The sequence below is a fragment of the Sorex araneus genome, chromosome 3 (genome assembly GCF_027595985.1).
Source record: "Sorex araneus isolate mSorAra2 chromosome 3, mSorAra2.pri, whole genome shotgun sequence".
Taxonomy (NCBI): Eukaryota; Metazoa; Chordata; class Mammalia; order Eulipotyphla; family Soricidae; genus Sorex; species Sorex araneus.
The window spans coordinates 93,114,337-93,139,674 of record NC_073304.1 but is presented as its reverse complement, the minus strand read 5'-3'; the positions used below and the strand labels follow the sequence as shown (position 1 = coordinate 93,139,674).

Here is a 25,338-nt window from a genome sequence, read left to right as displayed (position 1 = left end):
TTTCTCTTGGTTCTGCACTCAGAAATTACTCCTGGCATTCTTGGGGGATCATATGGGATGCCAGGGATGGAACCTGGTTTGGCCGCATGCAGGACAAATGTCCTCCCCACTGTACTATTGCTCTGGTCCCTGGATGTAGCTTCTATTGTAAACTAGTGGTTGCTATTCTCTCCAGATGAGGATGAGTGTGAAACTGGCAAACATGACTGTGCTGAGAAGCAAATGGAATGCAAGAACCTCATTGGCATGTACATGTGCATCTGTGGGCCTGGCTTCCAGAGGAGACCTGATGGGGAAGGCTGCGTAGGTAAGAGGATCACTGCAAAAGGAGCTGTAAGGGAACAGGAAGTGACACAGGATGGAAGGACCTGGGTTCTGAGTCTTCAGCGACACTGTTCATTGTGGCCAGAGGCATTGTGCCTCATGTCCTCTCCTCTCAAGACTTTCCTTGGAAGTCCCTTTCCTCAATTTTCTGTGATTCCCTAGGCACTGTCGTTCTCCCCTCTGAGCTGGCCCTTGACTGCCCTCTCGGCCAGTATGCTGCCCGCGAGGGGATGCCAATGTGTTTCCTTATATCTGTAATGTGTCGTCCATCTCAGGAAATTTCTGTGAAAAGCAGGAGTACATTTTCTCTCAGGAGAAAGAAGTGTTTCTGTTGGAAAGGATTTTGCACCTTTAGAATTTGAAGTCATGGAGAGATGTTACCTAGTTCCATGTTAAGAAGGAGGAGGAAGAGAGGGAGAGTCCAAGTATCCATCCTTGGACAACAAGGTCAGATCTCTCCTCTTATTTCTGGTCCTTCTCCTCCTCCACACAGATGAGAATGAATGCCAGACCAAGCCGGGCATCTGTGAGAATGGCCGCTGCCTCAACACCGTGGGAAGCTACACCTGTGAGTGCAACGATGGGTTCACGCCCAGCCCCACTCAGAACGAGTGCCTCGGTGAGTCCATAGAGCATCCTCAGCTTCCACATGGAGTTGTCTGGACCAGATCTCTTATTCAAATGAAAGAATTTGCCACAAATTTGAGGAAGGGTTATAAAGGTTCTTACCTTGGAAATGACTCGCTGATTATGATTGCCCCTTGGGCTGAGTACCACTCTACAGCTACATTCTTCCTCCTTCCTAATTGCATCTCTGAGTCACTTGTGTGCAATTTCTTTCCTCACTGCTCTTAAAAAAAAAAATGTATAAGCCCTGCACAATCAGGATCAGTTGCCTCGGGTTTCTCTGCCGTTCTTTCTATAGCATGATTAGCCCCTCCCCCCTGCCCAACTTTATCTCTGGGAACACATCAGAGTTACTGCCTTGATTAAGCCAATGCCTGTCTGCTAATTAACCAAATTTCTTGTCTTATTTAATCCCTTCAGATGTCATCCTTTCTCTCTTACTGCTGTTTCCAGCTTTCCCTTCTCGCTGCTCACCCAGGGTAAAGTGTTCCATTTGTTTGGGGTGAGGGGTGGGGGGTTATAACTGGCCAAATTCTCAGTATCTTGCTGTGCTCACGAGATTCCTTTCTGACATCCCTTCCAGACAATCGGGAAGGGTACTGCTTCACAGAGGTGCTGCAAAACATGTGCCAGATTGGCTCGAGCAACAGGAACCCTGTCACCAAGTCCGAATGCTGCTGTGATGGAGGAAGAGGTTGGGGACCCCACTGTGAGATCTGCCCTTTCCAGGCTACTGTGGCTTTCAAGAAACTCTGTCCCCATGGCCGAGGATTTATGACCAATGGAGCAGGTATTTCATTTTGTTCTGAGAGATGACTCACGGAGCAGATTGTTCACATGGTACAAAAAAACTTTGCCAGGGAAGAGCAGATGAGACTGTAAAATCTGCGCATGGGCCAAAGCTGAGTGATCCATTTGAGATTGACTTAAGTTATGGATGATGTCATTTTGGACATCCACAGCTATGTTGCCAGTGTCATCGTTGGTCTGCCTGATGAAACTGGGTGTCCTTGTCTCTCTAGAGCCTCTTGCATTATAGGGAGTCCTCAACTTTCGAAGCAGAAGTTTGTTGTAAGTTAGTTGTGTCCTGCTCATTTTATGATTTTTTTTGACAGACCTAGAAATAAATGATCGTTACATTCCTGAACTAGTTTTACATATTTTAGCTCCTAAAATTGACTGCATAAAATCAGCATAAAAAAAAATACTGTCATCCTGGCTATTCAAATACAGTTGTCTCTGGGAGAGGATAAGCTGCTTTAACTTGAAAGAGATAGGGAGGGGTCAGGATATCAGAGGCAGTCCTAAAGGAAGCTTCTGTGGTCTTTATTTTATCAACAATAACTACCATAGTTTTTAGTGTTGTGAAAAGAAGGTGACATTATAGATTGCTTGGGTAGGAATTGGACTTAAAAAGGAGAAGAAGGAGATTGGCTAGGATTTGTGTTTGCTTTGAAAAAATATGGCTGAAAGCCAGGTAAGGGATCCGGCTGTGGTATAGGACAGAAACTGCAAAGGTCGATGGACTTCCCCAAGGAAATGTTTGATTCTTTGCAGGATGTGAAAATGAGACGATGGCAAAAACACATTTTTGGTTTTTCTAAATGTAATTTTTTTAAAAATTTTATTTATTTTTAATTAGTGAATCACCATGAGGGTACAGTTACAGATTTATACATTTTTGTGCTCATGTTTCCCTCATACAAAGTTCGAGAACCCATCCCTTCACCAGTGCCCATTCTCTACCACCAATAAACCCAGCATCCCTCCCCATCTCCCCCCACCCCACTCTGCCACTGTGGCAGGGTATTCCATTTTGTTCTCTCTCTCTAATTAGGCATTGTGGTTTGCGATAAAGGTGTTGAGTGGCTATTGTGTTTGGACTTTAGTCTATATTCAGCACACATCACCCTTCCCCCTCATGGCCTCCAACCACATTTTACTTGGTGTTCCCTTCTCTGAGTTGCCCTCTCCCCAGAATGTGAGGCCAGCCTCCACGCCATGGAGCCAACCTCCTGGTACTTATTTCTACCATTCTTGGGTGTTAGTCTCCTACTCTGTTATTCTATATTCCACAGATGAGTGCAATCTTTCTATGTCTGTCTCTCTCTTTCTGACTCATTTCACATAGCATGATACTTTCCATGCTGATCCACTTATATGCAAAATTCATGACCTCATCTAAATGTAAAATTTATTTTATTTATTTATTTTTTATTTATTTATTTTTGGAGCGATAGCACAGCGGTAGGGTGTTTGCCTTGCATGCGGCCGACCCAGGTTCGACTCTTCCGCCCCTCTGGGAGAGCCTGGCAAGTTACTGAGAGTATCTCGCCCACATGGCAGAGCCTGGCAAGCTACCCATGGTGTATGCAGTATGCCAGAAACAGTAACAACAAGTCTCAAAAAAAAAATGGAGATGTTACTGGTACCCGCTCGAGCAAATTGATGAGCAATGGGATGACAGTGACAGTGGCAGTGATTTTTTATAATGTAGGAGTCCTGCTATTTATGCAGTCCTTGATTAAGCTGATTGAACTGGGCATGAATTCCGCATTACTTCTTTTTTCTTTTTTTAATTGTATCACCTTGAGATAGAGTTACAAAGCTTTCGTGTTTGAGATTCAGCTATATAATGTTGGAACACCCATTCCTCCACCAGTGCACATTTTCCATCACCAATGTCCCCAGGATGCACCTCCTCCCCTGCCCCCTACATCCCAGTCCTCACTCTGCCTCTATGGCAGACAATTTCCCCAATACTCTCTAATTTGGGGCATTATGTTTTGCTTTAATTTTCCCACCACCATTTAAGCCTACCTGCCTAAAATGCTAAATAATTTATTTTCCACTGCTCATTTTGAATATCATGAGAGCTTGCACAGCCACAATTATAAATGCAAATTTCTAGATTGTAAATGGTTGGGTTCCAGAGACGTTTCTGTAGGGCACTAATCCATTTTGGGATTTAATTGGGAATCTCTGGACCAGGGCTGTTGGTGTGCTAACATGGCGCTTAGAGGCAAATTGTGGGCGTGACAGCCAGTCTTCTGGGCAGGCAGCACCCGAAAGGGACAACCTGGGTCCTCTGCCTGGAGATTTAGTCCTCGAACAGGTTATTGAGGGGGGAGGGTGCTTGCTCATGGAAGCTCTTGGTCACCGGGATTCCATCTGGAGTAGGCGGGGAGGCTGCACCTGCTCCATCCGGGGTGCTCTGGTGAAATAGGCTTGGTATGTGTCTGGAGAGATCTCCAGCTCTGTGCTGTCCTCTGGGACTCACTGCTGTGTCTCTGGGCCAGGGCTGTTGGTGCGCTAAGATGGCGCCTGGAGGTAAATACTCCTGGAAAGCGCATACCGGGGGCCTTGCTTGTGGAAGCTCTTGGTCACCAGGATTCCATCTGGAGTAGGTGAAAAACACATTCTTAAGATCCATGAGGGTGTTGCATTTCAGGATACACTAAAAATAAATCAGGAGAAAATGAAAGCTGCTAGTATAAGATCATTTTTTGACAACCCAAGACTAAGAACTCATCCAGAATTAATGACCTGAAAGGGCCCAATGCAGAGGACAGTGATGTTCACAGAAACCAGAGTAAGGGCTCTCTGCCCTAGCAAGCTGCAAAAATCTGTCAGTGAAACCCCTACAGCCTGGGACCTCCTTCACCAAGGAGAAAAGTTGGACTCTTTTTCCTATTATTATAAAATTTGATACTTCTCAGTTACTTTTAAATACAGAAAATAGATTTAAAAAAAATCCCTCTTCATATCTGAACATGCACTGTTCAAATTAAAAAAAATGGACTTCCTTGTCAGAAGGACCATGACTCTAATGTGCTTATGAGATGTCTACAGGGGGCCAGCTTGCTGGCCTGTAATGGAAAAATGACCTCATTGTGTCCTTGAGATTGTTGCATTCTGAATCCAGATGAGAAAAATGACATGAATTGAGAGGACCAAATATTTTTATTTTCTATTATTTATTTATTTTGATTTGGGGGCCACACCCAACTGTGTTAAGAGCCTATTTCTGGCTCTGCAATCAGAGATCACTCCTAGTGGTGCTCAGACGGGCTTCGGGGATCCAACCCAGGTCAGTCATGTCAAGGCAAGCACCTTCCTGCTGCACTAACTCACTCTGGCTCAGACCAATTATTTTTTTTTTAGTTTTGAATTTTATTTATTTTATTTTTAGTGAGTCACCACGAGGTACAGTTACATACTTACAAATTTCCGTGTTTGCATTTCAGTCGTACAATAATTGACTATCCATCCCTCCACCAGTGCCCATTCTCTGCCACCAATGATGCCAGTATCCCTCTCACCACCCCACCCCACCCCACCTCTGTGTCAGGGCATTCCCTTTTGTTCTCTCTTTCCTTTTGGGTGTTGTGGTTTGCAATAGAGGTATTGAGCAGCCATCGTGTTCGGTCTATAGTCTACTTTCAGCACGTATCTCCAGCCCCAGTGGGTCCTCCCACCACCCTCTACTTAATGTTCCCTTCTTTATATGAGCTGCCTTTTCCCCCTGCATGTGCAGCCAGCTTCCAAGCCATGGGGCAAACCTCCTGGTCCTTATCTCTACTATTCTTGGGTGTTAATCTCCTATTCTGTTACTTTATATTCCACAGATGAGTGCAATCTTTCTATGTCAATCTCTTTCTTTCTGACTCATTTCACTTAACATGATACTTTACATGTTGATCCACTTATATGCAAATTTCATGACTTCATTTTTTCTAACAGCTACATAGTATTCCATGGTGTAGATGTACCAAAATTTCTTTAACCAGCCAGACCAATTATTTTTAAAGTTTTCTCTAGCCTGATAAATTTACCATTGTAGACTTACAAAGTTACTCATTTGCCTGTCAAAGTTGTTATTATTCCAAGTGAGATTTCTGTCATCATTCTTTGAGCTTAATTTCTTAGGTTGGCAATATAGGAATATAGATTATTTCATCATATAGGAACACTATGTATCCTGAAGTGACACTGACATATGAATGCTATTCATAATATCTCTCTTATTTTCATTTTTGTTTATTTAAATTTCAGATATTGATGAGTGCAAGGTTATTCATGACGTTTGCCGAAATGGGGAATGTGTCAACGATCAGGGATCCTATCACTGCATTTGTAAAACTGGCTACACTCCAGACATAACCGGAACTGCCTGTGTTGGTATGTGCTCAACTTCTGATGAGTATTCCTGAGAAATACAAAAAGAGGAGAGAGAGAGAGAGAGAGAGAGAGAGAGAGAGAGAGAGAGAGAGAGAGAGAGAGAGAGAGAGAAGAGAGAGAGAGAGAGAGAGAGAGAAAGGAGGAAATGAAATTCTCACACTGAAAATCTAGAATGTCTATACAATTTCATGGCACAGGGCAGTAATCAAAGACTATAGAAAAATTTACCCTTTGCTTTCCTCAAACCTAAAACTCTGCATTCTGCCATGTGAGTGCTAAGCATTTGGCCAGCCTTTCTTAGGAAAATCATTGTGTCTCTTTACTTTTAGATCTGAACGAATGCAACCAGGCCCCCAAACCCTGCAATTTTATCTGCAAAAACACAGAAGGAAGTTACCAGTGTTCATGCCCCAAAGGCTACATTCTGCAGGATGATGGAAGGAGCTGTAAAGGTAAAGACGAATCTGCCTTCACTCCCTCACCTTCCTCCTAAGAGCCTCATTGCAATCTTTGTACTTCTGACAAAATCCATGAACAAGCTCAGAAAAATACCCTCGCCCTAAGCAAGAGGTGCTTGTTCCGGTTTAGTCTCTGCCAGGGCCTATGCTAGATCAAGGGGGGCTGAAACAGGGAGAGGACACAGGGCCAGTGGCACTGCCTTCCCGCCCGCTGGATCTTCTTCAGCACCTCTGGGGCAGAGGAGCAGTTCTCCAAACCCTGTCAGGGAGGATCCATTACTGGTTCCCTTTTTCCTGCTTCTTATTTATGGCGTTTATGTAGTCAGTTTATTCAACAATTCTGTCACCAAGTCTTCAACGGTCTAAGATCCTAGAAGACATTGCACTTAACTCAGTAATTACTTTAAAAAAAAAATTTTTTTATTAGTGAATCACTGTGAGGTACAGTTACAAACTTATAAACTTTCGTGTTTGCATTTCAGTCATACAGTGATCGTTTACCCATCCCTCCACCAGTGCCCATTTTCCTCCACCAATGATCCCAGCATTTCTCTCACCACCCCCACCCCACCAACTCCTTACCCCACCCCACCTCTGTGGCAGGGCATTCCTTTTTGTTCTCTCTCCTTTTGGGTGTTGTAGTTTGCAATAGAGGTATTGAGTGGCCATTGTGTTCAGTCTGTAGTCTACTTTCTGCACGCATTTTTCAACCCAAATGGGCCCTCCCAACATCCTATACTTGGTGTTCCCTTCTCTATCTCAGCTGCCTTTTCCTCCAGCATGTGAAACTCAGTAATCATTTTGTCGGGGCTTTTGATGTGCAGAACAGGGTCATTCCAGAACTCTAACAGCTTACCTTGAATAATAACTATCACCAAGAATGTAGAAACAAGTTTGCTGTTAGCTCTAATTTACTCCTGTAAACAGTTTCCTCAACAATAAGAACTGCATCTACTGAGTGACTAGCATAAGTGAGTCATACTTAAGGATTATTGGAGAAATGAAGGATTTTCAGAAGGAAAGCTAGACCTCAGGGCAGGACAAGTGAGCATCCTAAAACCAGGCAGTAGGGAAAGGAAGGTAATAGTACTTAGTGCCCGTGTGGAGTGGAAGTGAGAAACAGAGAGATGCAGAGCTCTCACCCCTCCTTTTGGTGAGTACTGGGAGAGTCAGAAAAGCCTGGCAAGCTCCCCGTGGCATGTTCAGTCTGCCAAATACAGTAACATAACAGGTCTCATTCCCCTGACCCTGAAAAGAGCCTCCAATCATTGGGGAAAATGAGTAAGGAGAGGCTTCGCGTATCTGAGGGCCAGGACTAATGGAGACGTTACTGGTGCCCGCTTGCGTAAATCAATGAACAACGGGATGACAGTGATAGTGATACAGTGATACTGGGAGAGTAAGGAGGCATGACACACAGATGTGCTCTCGAACAGTGGTCTCAACCATTCCCGTGCAGCACAAATCCTACAGGATCATGTACTGGAGTTGGTGGGAGGGACCAGAAACGAGAAGCAAAACCATTCCTGGGGGGAGAACAAGGGCTGCATTCCTTCAGATGTTCTACTTAGAAACATTGGTTTTAAGACACCACTGCGTTTTGTGCCCTCGCCTGTTTGTAGATAGGCATGTGCAAGTGTGCTCCCCTGCTCTGCCCTCATAAGGCCACCATGGGATTGAAAAGAAGGGAGGCTCCAGCCTGGTGGCAGACACCCCGCTGTCTCCAAGTGCAGAAACCAGAAATAGCAAGCCCCCGGCAGAGGGAAGAGAACAGGATTGGCTGCATTTTAAGAGAAGTCAGCATGAAGAGGAATATAGGGTTCTTTCAGGTTAGATTCGCTCCAGATGTCACTCTAACCAGGAGATGGGACATGCCTGCAACTCCAAGCCCAGCTTTGTATGCAGTGCCAAAAGGTCACAAGGAGGAAAGGAGAGATTGGACGGGAAGGAAAATGCTAGGAATTGAACCTGGCCTCCAGCATGCAAAGCAGATCTGAGTTATCTCTCTAACCCCATCTCTTGATTTTTCAAACTTAATTTGGAGGGTGGGGGAGCTAGGAGGCAGGGGAAGTAGGCGACACCCAACAGTGGTATCAGGAACCATATGTGGTATCCGGGCTTGACCCAGAGTCTTCTGTGCACAAGGTAAGCACTTTACCTGCTGGACTATCTCTTTGGTTCTTTTGATGTGTCTGTGTTTCTAATAGCAATGGAATTAAGCATGAGCATAGAAGTTTCACCAGTAAAGAGTTCTGGTCAATGTAGGAAGTACTCCTGATTGAATTTTATAAGCAGTTTTAAAAAGCATTACTAGCTTGTCCAAAAGAGTTTTTTCCTTTCCTTTATTATCTTTCTGATTGCCAATTTTGTTTTTATCAAAATAAGACTCTCTAAAACCAACAAGTTAATTTTGTTTTTATTTCTATTATTTTGTAAAAGGGGGTTCTATTGTTATTGTTGTGGGTAGACAAGCTCATTTGAGCAAAAATAATTGGCAGGGGAGCCATACCCAATACTGCTCAGAGTTAACTCGTGACTGGCATGCAGAACAAGCACCCTACCTGCTGTGCTATTGCTCTGGCCCCAGGCCATTATTTTTTCTTAAAAGAAACTTAATTGAACAAATGAATTACCATTCTCCACAATTCTTTTTCTAGTTCAGCTGAATTTGATTACATTGAATTGTAGTATATTGAATAAATATTTTCGATACTCTGAAAAACCTGGAGAATTCCATGTCTTTTATTCCATTTTAAAATTTATTTCAATTTTATCATTTATTTGAGATTCTTTTTTTGAGGGATCATTGCATTCTTCTCAAGGAGTTGGCTACTCCTTGGATGCCCAAAGAGTCACAAACTTTTGTCCAAGTCGAGATCGTTTTTATCGTTCAAACTCATGGTTCCTGGTGCCTCACCATGTGCTTGACTGTGTTCTGGCCAGGCTCATAGAAGAGTAACTCAAAAGGACTTCCTTCATAGGGTTGCCTTCTGCTTCCTGGTACCATCAGCTCAACCCAAGCATCCACTTTCTATTTTCTTCTAGATCTCGATGAGTGTGCTACCAAGCAACACAACTGCCAATTCCTATGTGTCAACACCATCGGTGGCTTCACATGTAAATGTCCCCCTGGTTTCACCCAGCACCATACAGCCTGCATTGGTAAGTGGTGGGAAAATCCTATCTGGAACAAAGCCAATTCTCTACAAGCTAGTTCATGTGGCAGATGCAATAGGTATGTTAAAAGTGACCTCTATTCTAGGGGCTGGAGTGATAGTACAGCGGGTAGGGCATTTGCCTTGCACGCGGCCAACCTGGGTTCGATTCCCAGCATCCCATATAGTCCCCCGAGCAGCGCCAGGAGTGATTCCTGAGTGCAGAGCCAGGAGTCAGCCCTAAGCAATGCCGGGTGTGACCCAAAAAGCCAAAAAAAAAAAGTGACCTCTATTCGAATCGAAATATCCCTCCCCCTCCATTTTAAACAATACCACTAGAGCTTCCTATAGTTTAAAATCCTTACCTGGCACTAATATCTTACAGATAACAATGAATGCACCTCTGACATCAACCTGTGTGGCTCTAAGGGCATTTGCCAGAATACTCCTGGGAGCTTCACCTGTGAATGCCAACGGGGATTCTCTCTTGATCAGAGTGGAGGCAGCTGTGAAGGTAGGTAGAGCCCTCAGCTTGATCCAGCTGGTGGGCCCTTTGGGGCAGCATCTTCACCCCATTCTCATTGGAGTATCAGGATAAAACACAGGGGAACACCCAGTTGAAAACGGGAAATATTTTCCTGGGTGCCATATTTTAAATATCCACCTTTGTATATTGCTTGATTGTGTCTAATCACATTCCTTTCCTCAGTATATTGAGTCTATTATAGAGACTAGTCTAATCGAGAATAATCCATAGCTAGATCTTGGAATTTGTGTCATTATTCTAGACACTGGATCTGGAGTTATTAAGAGAATTCCCCTAGTAGGGATGAAGTATATGAGGATAATGCTTCTCATAATATGTGATTAAAAGCTTAATTTCTTGTCTCGTTTTTTAGAATTTTATGTTTGTAATGACATCATTGGGTTTTTAAACCTGGCATCAATAAGCAAATACCAATCATTTGCAGAGCTAGCCCATCAAGAGTTCCTATGTCTTGCCCTAATCCATTCATCGCTTTTCTTTGTTGACTTTACGAGGGATGTTTCTCTCCTTGGGCTTGGGCTTAAAAGTCCTATAATACATATATGTTTGGGTTTGGGAGAGGTAGAAACATCTTATAGAAGTCAGATTTATTGCACTTGCCTTTCATTATTGCATGAGTATCAGTGCTGTTTCAGAAGATGTGTCTGAGTGAGTGTTGATGTAACTACCCTACTGTGTTTTCAGATGTGGACGAGTGTGAAGGAAACCATCGCTGCCAGCACGGCTGCCAGAACATCATCGGGGGCTACCGGTGCAGCTGCCCCCAGGGCTATCTCCAGCATTACCAGTGGAACCAGTGTGTCGGCAAGTCCTTTCCCTTCCTAGCAAGAGAATTTGCTCTCAGTTCCTGGCTTGCTCTGAAAACTTTAAACTTACTGTGAAGCCACAAATACTCATTTAAAAATTATTCTAACCTGCTTGAAAGCAGAGGGAAGTGATCTCCTTTGTAGAATGGCAAACTAAAAAAATCATCATCATCATCATCTTCATCATGAACTTTGAGGCCATATGAAATTAAATACCCCTAGAATTCCTTGACTTCCAATACCCACCCACCCCCCTTTGTTCTGCTCCATTGCTAGTCATCAGCCCACACTTGAGTTCTGCTCACATCAGGAGCCAACAAATATCAGTCAGAGGCTGTTGTGAGTGATGTTTGGCTAGAAGACTCAGAAGTGGTTCCCTGCAGCTTTACACAGCTTTTTGCAACAGAGTACAAGCAGGAGATAAGGCAAGATTTTTTCCAGACTGCTGAATTCTGAAAATTGAGGGAAACCCCACAGTTTCTCTTATTAAATTGAATTTATGGTACTTTTTGTTTCTATAACATCATGGGAAAATAACTTGTTATTGATTTTTAATTTTTTTTATTGAAGTGACGTTAGTTTACAAGCCTGTAAATATTTATATGTTTTAGGGGTACCATGGTATCATACCACATCTACCACCTAAGTGCCAAAAATCCTTCCACCACAGTCTATTGGACTGCCTCAACTCTTTCATCCTTCCATCCTCTAACCCCCTTGGTAACCCCTGTTCTGTGGTCAGAATCTAAGCATTTGTTTTTATTGGATATTCTCTTCCATTGCTTTGGGGAAAGTAACTCTTAATGCACATCAGAGGATCCCAAACGTGGCAAGTTCAGAGGGATCCCAGATCCATGCAGCTAAGACCATTTTGTTTTCACTGATCAGCATCTGGAAGCCTGGGAAAAACAAATACTTGGTCATACCCAGCTGAGAACCTAAATGTAGATACCGACACCCTGGTTTGGGGTGGTCTTCCAGCATCTTGTCCATTTATTCTTTTCATTCAGTAAATCTCTCCTGAACATTGCTGTAAGCTTGGCATTGGCAGTCTGCTCTAGATTAACTCTTTGAGTACAGACCCCATCTCAGTCAGGGTACAGAGAATTACTCTCCCAAGGTGGTCGCTCTCACCAAAGGCTTCTCTTTGCTCCATGGAGGCATTTGATGTTTCCATGGACCAAAAATGGTATTTATCTCATCCATTTGATTCTTTTGAAAGCAGTTTTGCAGGAGTCAGTAAGATTAGCTCAGATGACCCCCCCACCCCTCACTCCCAAGTACTAGTGAAGTTTACACAGCACAATTTGCTGACCAGCTGTCTGATGTAATAAGTATGTCTCAGTTGAGCAACAGCTCAGAAGGTCTTAGATATTTGTCAGTAGTTCTGACACTATTCATGTAGCCCTTCTACTATCGCACTGATGACCCAATACACAGTGTATTTGCCTGCCTGTCCTTATTGAGTGAATTCCTTCCATAAAAGATACAGAAGAGTCATAAACCACCACTCTCAGCCCTTTTCTGTCTTTAGTCTGGGGGTGGTATGCATGGTCAGGTCATGTTCTCATTGACTACAGAGTCTGCTTTGGCTCCCTGCAAATCAACTGTGAGCTGGGGATTTTAAAAAAATAGGTAAATTACATGGACTAAAGAGATGGTGTAGGGGTGAAGGCACATACCTTACATGTGACTGTGCCCTGGTTCAAACCTGGTTACAAAGTCCCCTGAGCATGACTGGACACAACCCTGAGCATCACTGGAATGGTGCACATAATCCCCAGCTCTGCAGGGCCTGAGTAGCACCACATCTTCAGGACCTCACACTAAGCCGCAGGCCCAGTTAGTTAAAAATCACTTTGAGGGGGTGTCCCTTGGCCTCCTAAGCACTGCTTGGGAGAACCCCCCCAAAAAGGGAAGAAAAGAAAGTTTCCATTAACAAGCAGGAGGTGTGGGAATTCTTTCGTTGCCTAAAAGATGCCAATGATAACTGGTCTCAAAATTCTGAAGAAATGTAGTTCTCCAGAAAAGACTTTTTTTTTGAGCAAGAATGACTTTGCAGAGCCTCACAGAGAAGAAATGTCTCTGCACCAACCATCCCTAGTCCTCATTTGGGGAAGCTAGAAGATGACTCTTAGGTGTTTGGGGTTGGGGCAGGGTTTGGAGCCACTGATTTCAGTGCTTAGTAGAAAATATGAAGCTTAAAGCTTGCAGTTAGAGTTTATCTATGGTGCCCAAAAGAAACAGAATAAAAGGAAGATCATCCTTGCTTTAGATGCTTCTCCTGGTGCTCCCTTCCCACTACAGAAAACACACATGCCACTTACCTGGTACTAGAAACTTGGATTTTATAAGACTGTGGGGGGAGGGAGAGATTTTATTTTGCTTTGAAATAGGTTCCAATGCCATTTCAATAAAATTAGAATTATCTTTTTGCAAAAAGAACAAAATTTTCACCAATTTCAGTACCTCCTGAAAGAATTCAGCAAAGATTTGGGATGATAGAGAAATAGCTGCTGGAACCCATTGTTTCAGAGTTGCCAAGAACAATGTCAGGAAAAACAAATATGTTAAACAAATTGTGGTGTCTACAGGGTTATAAAAGGTTGAATACACAGACAACTATTTCTAAGTGGTGAACAAGGGAACTTTGCCAACTTCTTATCTTCATCTAAGCTCCTATTCCACTTAGACTCCCAAGCCCAGATCATCAAATTTAATTTAAACTTTATTAAAGTCTTGGGTAGACTAAAGCGATAGCACAGCAGGTAGGGCATTTGCCTTGCACGTGGCTGATCCCTCCGTCCCTCTCGGAGAGCCTGGCAAGCTACCCGTAGCATATTCGATATGCCAAAATCAGTAACAACAAGTCTCACATGGAGATGTTACTGGTGCTCGCTTGAGCAAATCGATGAACAATGGGATGACAGTGCTACAGTGCTACAGAGTCTTGGTGGGGTGGGTGGGTAGAGTAGGAAACGGACATAGGAAGAGTTCTGATATTTATAGCAAGCAAGATACATACTCAGAATGTCAAAGAACTTTAGAGAAAACCTGGAAATGGACATGGAGGAGCAAGAAAAGACATCCAGGTCAGGAAGAGCCTCTCCCCCAAAAGAAACAGCCTCGACCCTTCATTCATTCTTCAGTGGCCATAGTCTCCCTAACATACTTCATCTCTAATTTAAAATAAGCGGGTAGGACAGACTGTGGCATACTTAACTTCTACTCCAAGCAGTCAGAGGTCTAAGTGACCTTGAGTGACTCTGTGAGTCTTTAATTATGAAGGATGTTAGGATAAAGAATAGACTATAAAGGATGATAAAGGATAGGCTATAAAATCTATAACTTGGTACTCAGAGTGAGTAACTCCATGTATGGCTTTCTCACTGTGTATTAATTCTTCTAACCATGCACAGACAAGTAGCGAAGGAAGAAAAGAGGAAATGAAAATGGGGAGAAGAGAGAAAGGAAGAAAGGCAGTATGAATACATTTTATCATGTATCTCTATAAATGCACACACACACACACACACACACCCTGCATCCACCATTTTTACCCAACTTTTCTATCAATATAGAGAGATAGCCCAATGGAGTAAGTGCACGCTTTGCATGCAGCCTGGATTCATTCCCCAGCATCACCGGAAGCAACCTGCAAGCATGGAGCAGGGAAAAGCCCCACCCAGAGCTGTGTGTGGCCCCCACAAACAGAAAGATGTGTATATATTATATTATCACACGAATCACAAATCACGAAATCCTGTTGATCATCGATTTCTCGAGCAGGCTCAGTAACCTCTCCTTTGGCCTATCCCTGAGATCTTAGAAGCCTCTTTCCACTCAGCCTTCCCAACGATGCCACATTGGAGGCTCTTTCAGGGTCAGGGGAATGAGATCCAGCTTGTTACTGGCTTTGGCATATGGATACACCCTGGGAAGCTTGCAAGGCTATACCATGTGGGCAGGAAACTCTCAGTAGCTTGCTAGTTTCTCCCAGAGGGAGAAGTAGGTATAAGACATCATGTGGCCGCTTTGCAGCCACGCGCTTCTGGAAGCTTGCTTTTAAGTCTCTGGATGTTGGCCATTGATGAGATTACACACAGCTGGGTTCCTCTGCCAGTACCTTCATGCATGAGGCCCATCCAAACATGTGGAGAGGGGCCTTGAGCATGGCTGTAGCTAGGTTGCGGTGGTCTTCGGCTGCCGGGAGCTCTGCTTGGGCGGGGAGGAAAGCTGGAGCCCATCCCCTCTGAGGGGCCCCGGGGAAGATAGCCAGGTGTGCGGGAAAGAGACTCTCTGCCATATTATATTATAAATATATCATATACACACATATATGTGTAGATATGTTTGGGTACCTCTTAAAATGGTGCTCACAAACCTGGGGATGATACTCAGCCACTGAGCCAGATGAGTCAGTGCTCAAGCCCTCCAGACCACACCCAGACGTGTCCCAGGGCCCAGGGGTGCTTGGTTTGAACTCAGGGCCCAGCACAATCCAGACATGCACCCCTGAGCTATCTTCCCAGCCCCCTCACTATAGATGTTTTGTTAGATTTCTTTTCCTTTATAAATGTATCTACCATAGCACCATAGCACTGTCTTCCCATTGTTCATTGATTTGCTCAATCGGACACCAGTAACGTCTCCATTGTGAGACTTGTTGTTACTATTTTTGGCATATTGAATACACCATGGGTAGCTTGTCAGGCTCTGCTGTGCGGGCGGCATACTCTCAGTAGTTTGCCCAGCTCTCCGAGAGGGACAGAGGGATCGAACCTGGGTCAGTCGCATGCAAGGCAAACACCCTACCCACTGTGCTATCGCTCCAGTCCAGATTTTTTTAATTGTGACAAAAGAGAAAGCATCTCCTTTAATTAGAAGATTGCCTTTATTTTTTTCCTTCAATACAAAAGAAACTAAAGGCCTTTGACTAAGAGTGAGTCCTCCCCCGAGATGCCATGAGTGGTCCAGCCAGGAAGGTACAGCTTTTGCAGGCCAAGGACCCTGAATTCACAACCTTGCCCGGTGGTGGTGGGAGATCTCAGAGCGCTCCATGAACCTCATTTTCATCATCTGTCAAACAGAATTATAACACTTATCTTACATAATTGTTTAGAGGGCAAGTAAATCAGCAGAAGCACCTGGTATCTTTCCTGTCTTGCACAAAGAGTCTAATCATGCTACCATTTCCCTCCTTCCTTCCACAGAGAGAATTTGTTAAGTGAGAAGCCTGATATATGGGCGTTCAAATCACCATAGGCCTGAAAAATGGGCTGCCTCAAATAAGAAATGTCTAGCCAGGCAGCTTCTAATCTGTCCGACAAAGTCAGGACTATAAAAAAAATCAATTGGAGGTTTCCAAAAAGTAGAAATCAGAACCCAAAAATGAGAAAGTCCAGCTTTTCTTCCTTCGGTAGACTTTTTAAAGTTAGATTTCTTTTCTCTACTTTTTTACCATCAGCCTTGGCAGATCCTCATGGCTCGTCAGACCCTCAGCATTTGTTTCTGCTGTGGGCTGTTTCCAGTTATTGCTGGTGAAGGCTGCCTTGAGTAGTGTTAGCTTTAGACATGGTCCAGACACACTGGGCAGGAGGCGGCTTTGGATCAGGGGAACTACTAGGCATGGGGGCAGACATACCAAAAGGCACGATTCATCCCCAGAACTGGCTCCTGGGGAGCTTTTACAGATTTTTGGAAAGGAAGGCCAAGTGGGGCAGACACTTCCTGTAGGACCTCAGTCTTCGCCAGTCTGAACATCCAGGTTGCCTGGATCCAGGCATCCAGGAATAAGGTCAACAGCTGCTTGGGAGAGACATGTCTCTTCGCTAGGCACTTGACAGGCAAAAGTACAGAGATCTGTATGCTTCCTTCATCCAACCCTCACCCTGAACCTGATCCATAGCTGAGACCCTGTCCCACTTTCTTCATGGGAGGCTCATGTAAGGTGGGATGTACTCCTGTTGGCTTCAGAAAATTAAAGTCCATCTGCTGGTCCTCAAAATGTGTGTGCTAATGCCTTCCACCTGCTCTATTTGACCTCCCAGCCGCATTTGCTTCCCACACCACGAGAAGCCACATCCCTTTCCCCAACTTTCTCACTGCTTCCTCCCCTCTTCCTGGTTCATCTACCTTGTTGCTTTGCCTTCCTCAAAACACTGCTGAGGGCCAGCTGGCCAGCAGCCACTGCCTAACCCAGACATCTTAATCAGAAACTCAGGCTCATGTCTGGTGTCTCCCCATTTCCCTGCAGATGAGAATGAATGTCTGAGTGCTCACATCTGCGGCGGAGCCTCCTGTCACAACACACTGGGGAGTTACAAGTGCATGTGTCCTGCCGGCTTCCAGTTCGAACAGTTCAGCGGCGGATGCCAAGACATCAATGAATGTGGCTCTTCCCAGGCTCCCTGCAGTTACGGCTGTTCCAATACCGAGGGTGGCTACCTGTGTGGCTGCCCACCTGGTTACTTCCGGATAGGCCAAGGGTAAGCTCAGTGATCCTGCTGGTGGTCAGATGTACTCCCATCCATCGTATGTCTTTCATATCTTTAAATCATAATTGCTTATTTGGAGTAGAGGAAACCCTTCCCTTTCATGATCCTGAGTCAACTTACACCAGCTTTGCAAAAGTTTTAGTCAATATCTACATTTTTAGGACTTCATGGGAAACCAGGCAAAAATAATGAAGTCCTAAAAATGGGTACCTTTTGGGTACTTGCTCTGTAGTTTTAGGTTTCATTCTCCTGAGGTTCACATCTTGTTGAAAGAAATTCATTGCAGGGTCAGAGAGATAATATAGGGGTTAAGGCACTTATTTTGCACATGGCTGACTCTAGTTAGATCTCCAACATGACGTTTGGTCCCCCAGGTCCTGCAAGGAGTGACCTCTGAGCACAGAGCCAGAAGTTACCCCAGAGTATTGCCAAGTATAGACTAGACCCCTCCCCACCAAAAAAAAAATAGTAGTATGGGCCAAAGTGATAGTACAGCAGGTAGGACATTTTGCTTACACAAGGTCGGCCTGGGTTCAATCCCCAGCATCCCATTTGATATAGTCCCCTAAGCATTGCTAGGAGTAATTCCCAAGTGCAGAGCCAGGAGTAACCCCTGAGCATCACTGAATGAGCCAAAAAGAAAAAAAAAAAGATAGTCCAGATAAATTTTATTTAAAAAGAATAAGAAGAATAAGAGATTCATCACTTAGTAGATGCTGGGTCTCATCCATGATAGGCTCTCATTATAGGCCTATCATGGATTATAGGTCTATCATGGATGATAGGCTCTCACTACTTATTTATGCTCCACCATCCCATGGGGCAAGTAGGATGCTCTATACAGTTAATATGTCTTCTTCCCCAGGTCCTATCAGGGCATACCAAGGAATACTCTGTTTCAAAGTATACTTTGGTTCAAAGCATACTTTGTTTCAAAGTATACTTTACACTTCAGACTTAAATATACACTAAAAAATTACCAGGAGAGCATTAACTATAGGAGTTAAAATGGCCATGATACTGTTTTAGGTAAATTCCTACACTGCATTATATATGTGAGAGTTGGAACAGGAAAGAAAATTTAATTGTCTTCTAAAAGTTGAATGTAAATTTTCAAAGCTTGGGGTTTTCTTTTTCCCTGCTGAAATAATCTGGACTTGTATGATTCATCTAGCTTGAAAGATCTCATATTTCCACATTTTAATTAGGAACACACAGTCATTAAATATATATATATGCATATATATACACATAGCTATACATATACCCCCCAAATATATGTGTATGTCATATGATTCAATTATTGGCTTGTGCTTTCAGGACACTAACATGACAAGTGATTTATGTTAGCCCACATAGTCTTGAAGGTGAAGACTTTCCTGGGAAGGGTGCACAGTGCCAGCAATAGGACACAAATCCCCAGATACTTGTCTGCTCTCAGTAGACACATTTTTTAGGAGTCTGATTCCAGAATCATTTTCCCAGAAAACATTGGGGCACTCCAAATTGGCTTATAGCCAATGAATATTTGTAGTCACGCTTCCTTTAAGTAGTGTTCCAGGGATAGAAATATACGCAAAGGGTGTTCTGAAAGCAGAACCACAGACTGCGAATGTGAAGTTTGCCTTCCATCAATGGAGCTGTTCTGTGGATGTAAAAACACACTTGGCTGTGAGTCTTTTTATCAGCTCATTTATTTTTGTCATTTCTACACACATCATGTTGCAAGATAAAGGAAAAGAAAGAGAAATATATTAAGTGCTGGCAGGATTTCAGCAATTAGAAAGAACCTGTAAGTTGCTGCATTGAGTATCTTGAGAGCATAAAGTAAAATGCTTATAGAGAGTAGACCAACTACTAGAGAGAAAGAAATAGATAATTACCTCTATGTTACAGCCTATATTAGTAGAAATCTACCCACTTGTCACAGTTTCAGGCTCTGTGTGAATCACTAGGGTGGACCCTGCTCCCAGTAAAGATTCTTTTAGAACCATTAAGATATTTCAACAGAATCTGAAAGAGGAGCCTGGTAAATCCATTCCAAGTGGCCTGAGAGAGGCAACAGTAAAGGAAAACAAGGTGTTTGTGAAACACACAAGCCTCCTCCACAACTTGGCTTTGAAAACTGAAAGGCAAAGGAAAACAGCTGAATGTGCTCTCTCCTGGGCACCGGTTTGTTTGTCCAGCCTGACATGAGTCAGAGCCCGTGGCCCTAGTGGTTTTGAGCTATTTGCAACAATTTCCCACAGTTGGGCAAGCCCCCATCCATGCGTATTGTACATCGCTCATCTTCACAATTTATTACCAAGTCAACCTCAGTTATCACCTAGAGCTTCCTCTCTAACCTCAGTGGTTTAGCCAAAATGAGAGATCAAACTAAAACAGAGGCTTCTGGGCAGCTGGAGTCCTCTGGGAGGCTATTAAAAGGGACAGAGGACCTGCCCTGGACAGCCGCACATGCCTCCTTTATTCTGGGGAGCCTGCTTTGCAGAGAGAGCGTTTCTATTTTCCCTCTCAAACCTTAGAGGGAAGCTTTCCTTTCTTCTTCTTTCTTCCCACCCCTTTCTTCTCTCATTACATGCAGCAAGTTCAAGACATGAAGGGGCTGGGAAACAAGCAAAAAAAAAAAAAAGGCATTGAGAGTGTGTAGAAAGAATGCAGTGAGAGCAGGGGTCTGGGCACCAGAGCATCTTGGGCCCAGCCCATCATCCTGGGAACCTACCAGGGCAGAATGTGGCCCCTTCACCCCCACTGTCCACCACCTCCTTTATCTCCCTCCTGCCTCTAATGAGAGCTGCCTGTGCCTGCCTTCTCCCACAGCCACTGTGTTTCTGGAATGGGCATGGGACGTGGCATGCCAGAGCCACCAGCCAGCAGTGAAATGGACGACAATTCCCTCTCCCCAGAGGCTTGCTACGAGTGTAAAATCAATGGCTACCCCAAACGGGGCAGGAAACGAAGAAGCACCAACGAAACGGATGCCTCTGAGCTGGAGGTAGGTCAGAAGCCCGTGTCCCCCGGTCTCCTCTTGCAGCAGAAAGCCCTCCAAGATTCCCTCGGCTTCCTTGAAGGATGCTCCAAAGTGTGAAAAAGCTCCCTGGAGAGAAAAATCCAGACATTCCCTGGGTTCTGGGGCTCATTCTATGAGAGGTGGAGTGCGGGGAGGCGAGTCACTCTCTGGAGGCTCTGGCTGCTTTTTTAGGCATAGCCCTGCCATGGTTTTCGCATACTTGCTCATTTCCTCCTCTCACCCAAAGAGAAAGTCAAACAGCCACCCTAACTCTGCTGAAAGGACAAGGTCTGAACTCCAGGACAGCTAGCAGGCAGCCTAGTAGAGTGACATAGCACGCCCTCCTCTGGGAAGCCAAGTTCTGAAGGCTTGAGGCTCCCTTACTGAAAAGAGCTATGTGGAGTGGGAGCGAACTTGGAGTCTAGACAAAAATAACATGGAGCTCAAGCAGCCTGGGCCGAAGGCTGCTGCAGCCTTTCTATCAACTCAGAACCGCACAGATATTCACCCAGGCCCCTGGCTGCAGGCCCGGAGAATCCAGCACATGTGGTCCGAGAGAGGCAAGCAGGAAGCCAGGTGAAAAGCAGTGAATATTAGCAGATCATCAGAGCCAGGAAGTCGGTTGATTGGTGTGTCCTTCGAGGGGAGGCGTTTGTGTCCGTGAACGAAATTGAAGTTGACGAGTTTCTTGCTCAGCATCTGTGCTGCAACTCATTTGCTGTGGTTTCGAAAGAAAATTGGAGAAGTCTTTTGGAAAGAAAAATTAGCCCTTAAAATGGTGGTCCTCAAACTTGAGGGTACCTCTGAATCATCTGGAAAGCATGTTAAAGCAGGCTAGCGAGGAGGGACCCCCTAAGTCTCCGATGAGGTTTCAGCTATGCCCTGGAATGTGTCCTTGTAACAAATTCTCAGTTGTCAGCTCATGTTGCTTGTCATCCAGGGATCATGCTTGAAACCCTCCACATATGATGGGTTTCAACTTGACTTTCTTCTTGACATCAGCATAATGTTTTAAAATATTGTTTATTACATTGGGCTGGAAAATGTACTGATAATGTGCTTGTTTTGCTTGCAGCCAACCCAGGTTCAATATCTGGCACCATATGGTCCTGTAAGCATCACCAGGGGTCACTCCTGAGCACAAAGCCAAGAGTGAGCCCTGAGTACTGCCAGGTGTGGCCCCCAAAGAACAAAACAAAAAAATTCAGGGGGGATATTATTCCTGGCTCTTGCACTCAAGAATCATTCCGGGAGGTGCTCAGGGGACCATATGGGATGCCAGGGATTGAACCCAGGTCGACTGTATGCAAGCAAGCACCTTACCTGCTGTACTATCTCTTTGGGCCCCCCAAAATATTTTTAACATGTTTAAAATATGTCAATTAACATTTTTGTTGTGGCCAGGGAAATAATTCAGAAGTTACAACACTACTTTGCATGTGGTTGCCCCTAATTTAATCCCTAGCCACAATTTGATCCCTGACCACAGATGGTCTCCTGAGCACCATCAGGAGTGATGTCTGAGAGTAGAACCAGGAGTAAACCCTGAGCACCGCTAGGTGTGACAACAAAACAAAATGGTTACCTATGAGTGGGGAAGAGAGCCTAAAAGGCTGGAACCCAGCCTCTGCATCAGGAGGCCCGGGTTTGATTCCTGGAACCATATGGTCCCCTCAAGGTCCTACCTTCCACAACACCCTCTAGCAGGAAATGACCCTGCGCATCACTGGGTGTGACCCCAAACCAACAAAAATTAGTACCTACAATATTTGGAGAACCTAGATATTCAGGTCCATTTTCTTTACTAGGAAAATGGTGGTGGTGGTCTGATTTTACTTCATGCATGGCTCTGTGTCTTTTTCTAGGATCAGCCTGAGACAGACGCCAATGTGAGTCTTGCAAGCTGGGATGTTGAGAAGACAGCCACTTTTGTTTTCAATATCTCCCACATCAGTAACAAGGTCCGAATTCTGGAGCTACTCCCAGCCCTAACGACTCTGACAAATCACAATAGATACTTGATTGAATCTGGAAATGAAAATGGCTTATTTAAAATCAACCAAAAGGAAGGGATCAGCTACCTCCACTTCACCAAGAAGAAGCCAGTGGCCGGAACCTATTCTTTACAAATCAGTAGTACTCCACTTTATAAAAAGAAAGAACTTAACCAGCTAGAAGACAAATATGACAAAGACTACCTCAGTGGTGAACTGGGTGATAATCTGAAGATGAAAATTCAGATATTGCTTCATTAATTCACCATCCAGAGACCAAATAATTGAAAAGTCCAAGATAGATAGGTAGAACTGAATTTTCCCCACCCCAGATTCTTCATATCATAGGTACAGTCTTTTACCAAGTAAATTTCTATAAACAAGCACTCTTCTTTGATTACAAAAGCAAGGTACAGATGACTACCGTAGCTCCAAACAACCACTTTCTCAGGCTTCTCATATGGGTAGCTGAGTCAGCTACTTACCTGATCAAAAGTGTTGACTCTTGAAAACTGGGACGTGTATTTCCACGGGGTTTGGCCATGCAACCTGCTGTGCCAAACTTCTAGGAGCCGTCCACGAATGTGCTTTCCCATGGTGGATTCTTCCAATTTTCCCCATTTTTAATCTTTGCTTCTCCAAATACAAGTACTAGGTTGGTCATTTATAATCTATTTGGTGCTAGTAACTCCTCAAACTAGATTTATAAATGCACTGTACTATTTACACAACTTAGAAACAAAATGACAAATATTCAGTTCAAATACTTCACTACTTTCAATCAACCAAAGTTAGTTCAGTAGCTTATCTCAGTTATGAGTATCATACATTACATGTAAATTAAGTGTGTGTATACTGTAATCGTGCTATTTTTTATCATGGAAACATTTATAAACTAGAATAATAATTCCCTTCGTGTGAGGGTTTGTAATGGTGCTTATTATGACCAAAGACTTGTTAAGTGTGTACACCAAGTGGTAATGAAATTTCTGTGACTGGCCCACTCATGCATGGCGGTCTGGGAGGATCAGGAAACAGTCTCAGCCACCGGAGCACCCACCTGTGCAGCCTTCATCCCACCTGTGCAACCAGTCAAGCCCATCCTCGGCCATACCTGTCAACAAGGGGTCCATGGCAGAAATGTCACAATAAAACAGTCTCTTCTTTTTTTAGTTTACCCCTTGGCTTTGTGTTCTTGCATGGATATGGGATTACAGCGTCTGTTCTGGAGGCTAAATGAAGCCTCCTGAATTGACATGATCCTGGGTTTCTTACAGCACCGGTCTCTCCAGGTGCCAACTGCATAAACACCAGAAGAAACGTGAACAAATTTGAATCAGTCCCTTATTTTAGTCATTAAAGATAGCAGTGTTATTTCTTGCCAACAGGAAATTTGGATGATAGCATCATTTCTAAGACATGATCTAACTAATCTTGCAACTTTTGAAACTACTAGACTTAAATGCTTTAAAATAGCAAGTTCAGTCATTGTCTTAGAGCACATGCATTTCATTAGAAAAGATTTATCATGCCCCCCTCCTCTCCAATATACACATAGTGTTGGCAAGTCTTAGGTGCTCTGTCCGCCCCCCCTCCCCAAACATCTGTTGCAAGTCAGTGCTAGTCTAATTACAAAAGGACAATTTCAAGTTGAATCCAATAGAATGCAATAACTCTTGTTTTCTGAATGTCATAATTTGAAAGTGCTGTTTTAAGTGCAATTTGGAATATTTACCAGTTAAGCTCATTCGATGGCTTTGAAATAATACTTTAAAATCACGTAGGGCCATAAAATAAAGACACGTGAAGATACAGGTTAAATACAATTGCTGCACGAAGGGAGAAGAAACTGTAGGGGACATGAGAAAATCCCCTCCAAATCTTTAAAAACCTCGGCTAAAGAAGATGGAATATTTCCATGTTATTCCAGCAGGCAAACCGAGGGTCAGTTGGCTAAAAGCTCAATTTAACACACACCTTTCTAATTATTGAGTTACTTGTACTGTGGGTTTCCTGAAGTGTGGCAAGTATTTTTTCACTAGCTGGAAGGCATCAGTCTAGAAATCAGGGCACCTATTGAGCAAGGATACATATAAATTATATATATATGTAATATACACACATATATATGTGATATATATATTATAACTTGCTTTGTCATCCCCAAAATCTTGTTCATCCTAGGTGTTCAATAGAGTAGAGTTGTTGGGATTTGTTCCTTGGTTAGAAAGCTAAACTATGACTCGAAAATTCCTTCCAATTCTGTTCCTTTAACTCTGTGGTAGAAGTGCACAAGTTTTCTTAAAGAATATATAGCTCATGGTAAACAACAGTATGCAAATGGAAAATGTCTGATAATTTAACCAGAACTGCATTATATTCAATAATGGATTTTCTTTATAACAAACAACAGAGGAAAATAGAGTTGGCACATAGTAGATCACTTTGATATTTTTAATAGTCTCAGTCTGGATTTTATTTATTTCAGAGCCAACAATTTTCAACAGCATATTTTCCATGTTTCTGACTGTAACAAAACATTTTCCTCGTTGTTCCATTGTAAATATTCCCTTCGTCAGACACTTTTTTTAAAATTCTGAGATTGAAACCTGTCTTTTTTGTCTGTGACCTTTCAATTTAACTTTCAATAGTTGAAGAACTTGGTCTTGTAAATCTCTCAGAAGCTTGAAAACGTCTTGTCTCTACTGCCCCCAGTGAAATGAAACCCGTTTCATTTGC

At 43.6% G+C, this 25,338-nt stretch overlaps 1 protein-coding gene across 1 annotated transcript in view; it reads left to right on the top strand.

Moving 5' to 3' along the window:
• FBN1 (fibrillin 1) overlaps positions 1–23,774 on the top strand; it is a 263,339-nt gene extending 239,565 nt beyond the window's left edge. Inside the window, exons 56-66 of the mRNA XM_055132062.1 lie at positions 176–307; positions 818–943; positions 1,535–1,741; positions 6,007–6,132; positions 6,462–6,584; positions 9,636–9,752; positions 10,131–10,259; positions 10,977–11,096; positions 17,355–17,586; positions 20,416–20,590; positions 22,471–23,774. Of these exons, the coding sequence (XP_054988037.1) occupies positions 176–307; positions 818–943; positions 1,535–1,741; positions 6,007–6,132; positions 6,462–6,584; positions 9,636–9,752; positions 10,131–10,259; positions 10,977–11,096; positions 17,355–17,586; positions 20,416–20,590; positions 22,471–22,860 (1,877 nt within the window). The 3' untranslated portion in view covers positions 22,861–23,774. The remainder of the gene's footprint in view (positions 1–175; positions 308–817; positions 944–1,534; positions 1,742–6,006; positions 6,133–6,461; positions 6,585–9,635; positions 9,753–10,130; positions 10,260–10,976; positions 11,097–17,354; positions 17,587–20,415; positions 20,591–22,470) is intronic.
• The last annotated feature ends 1,564 nt before the right edge of the window (positions 23,775–25,338 follow it).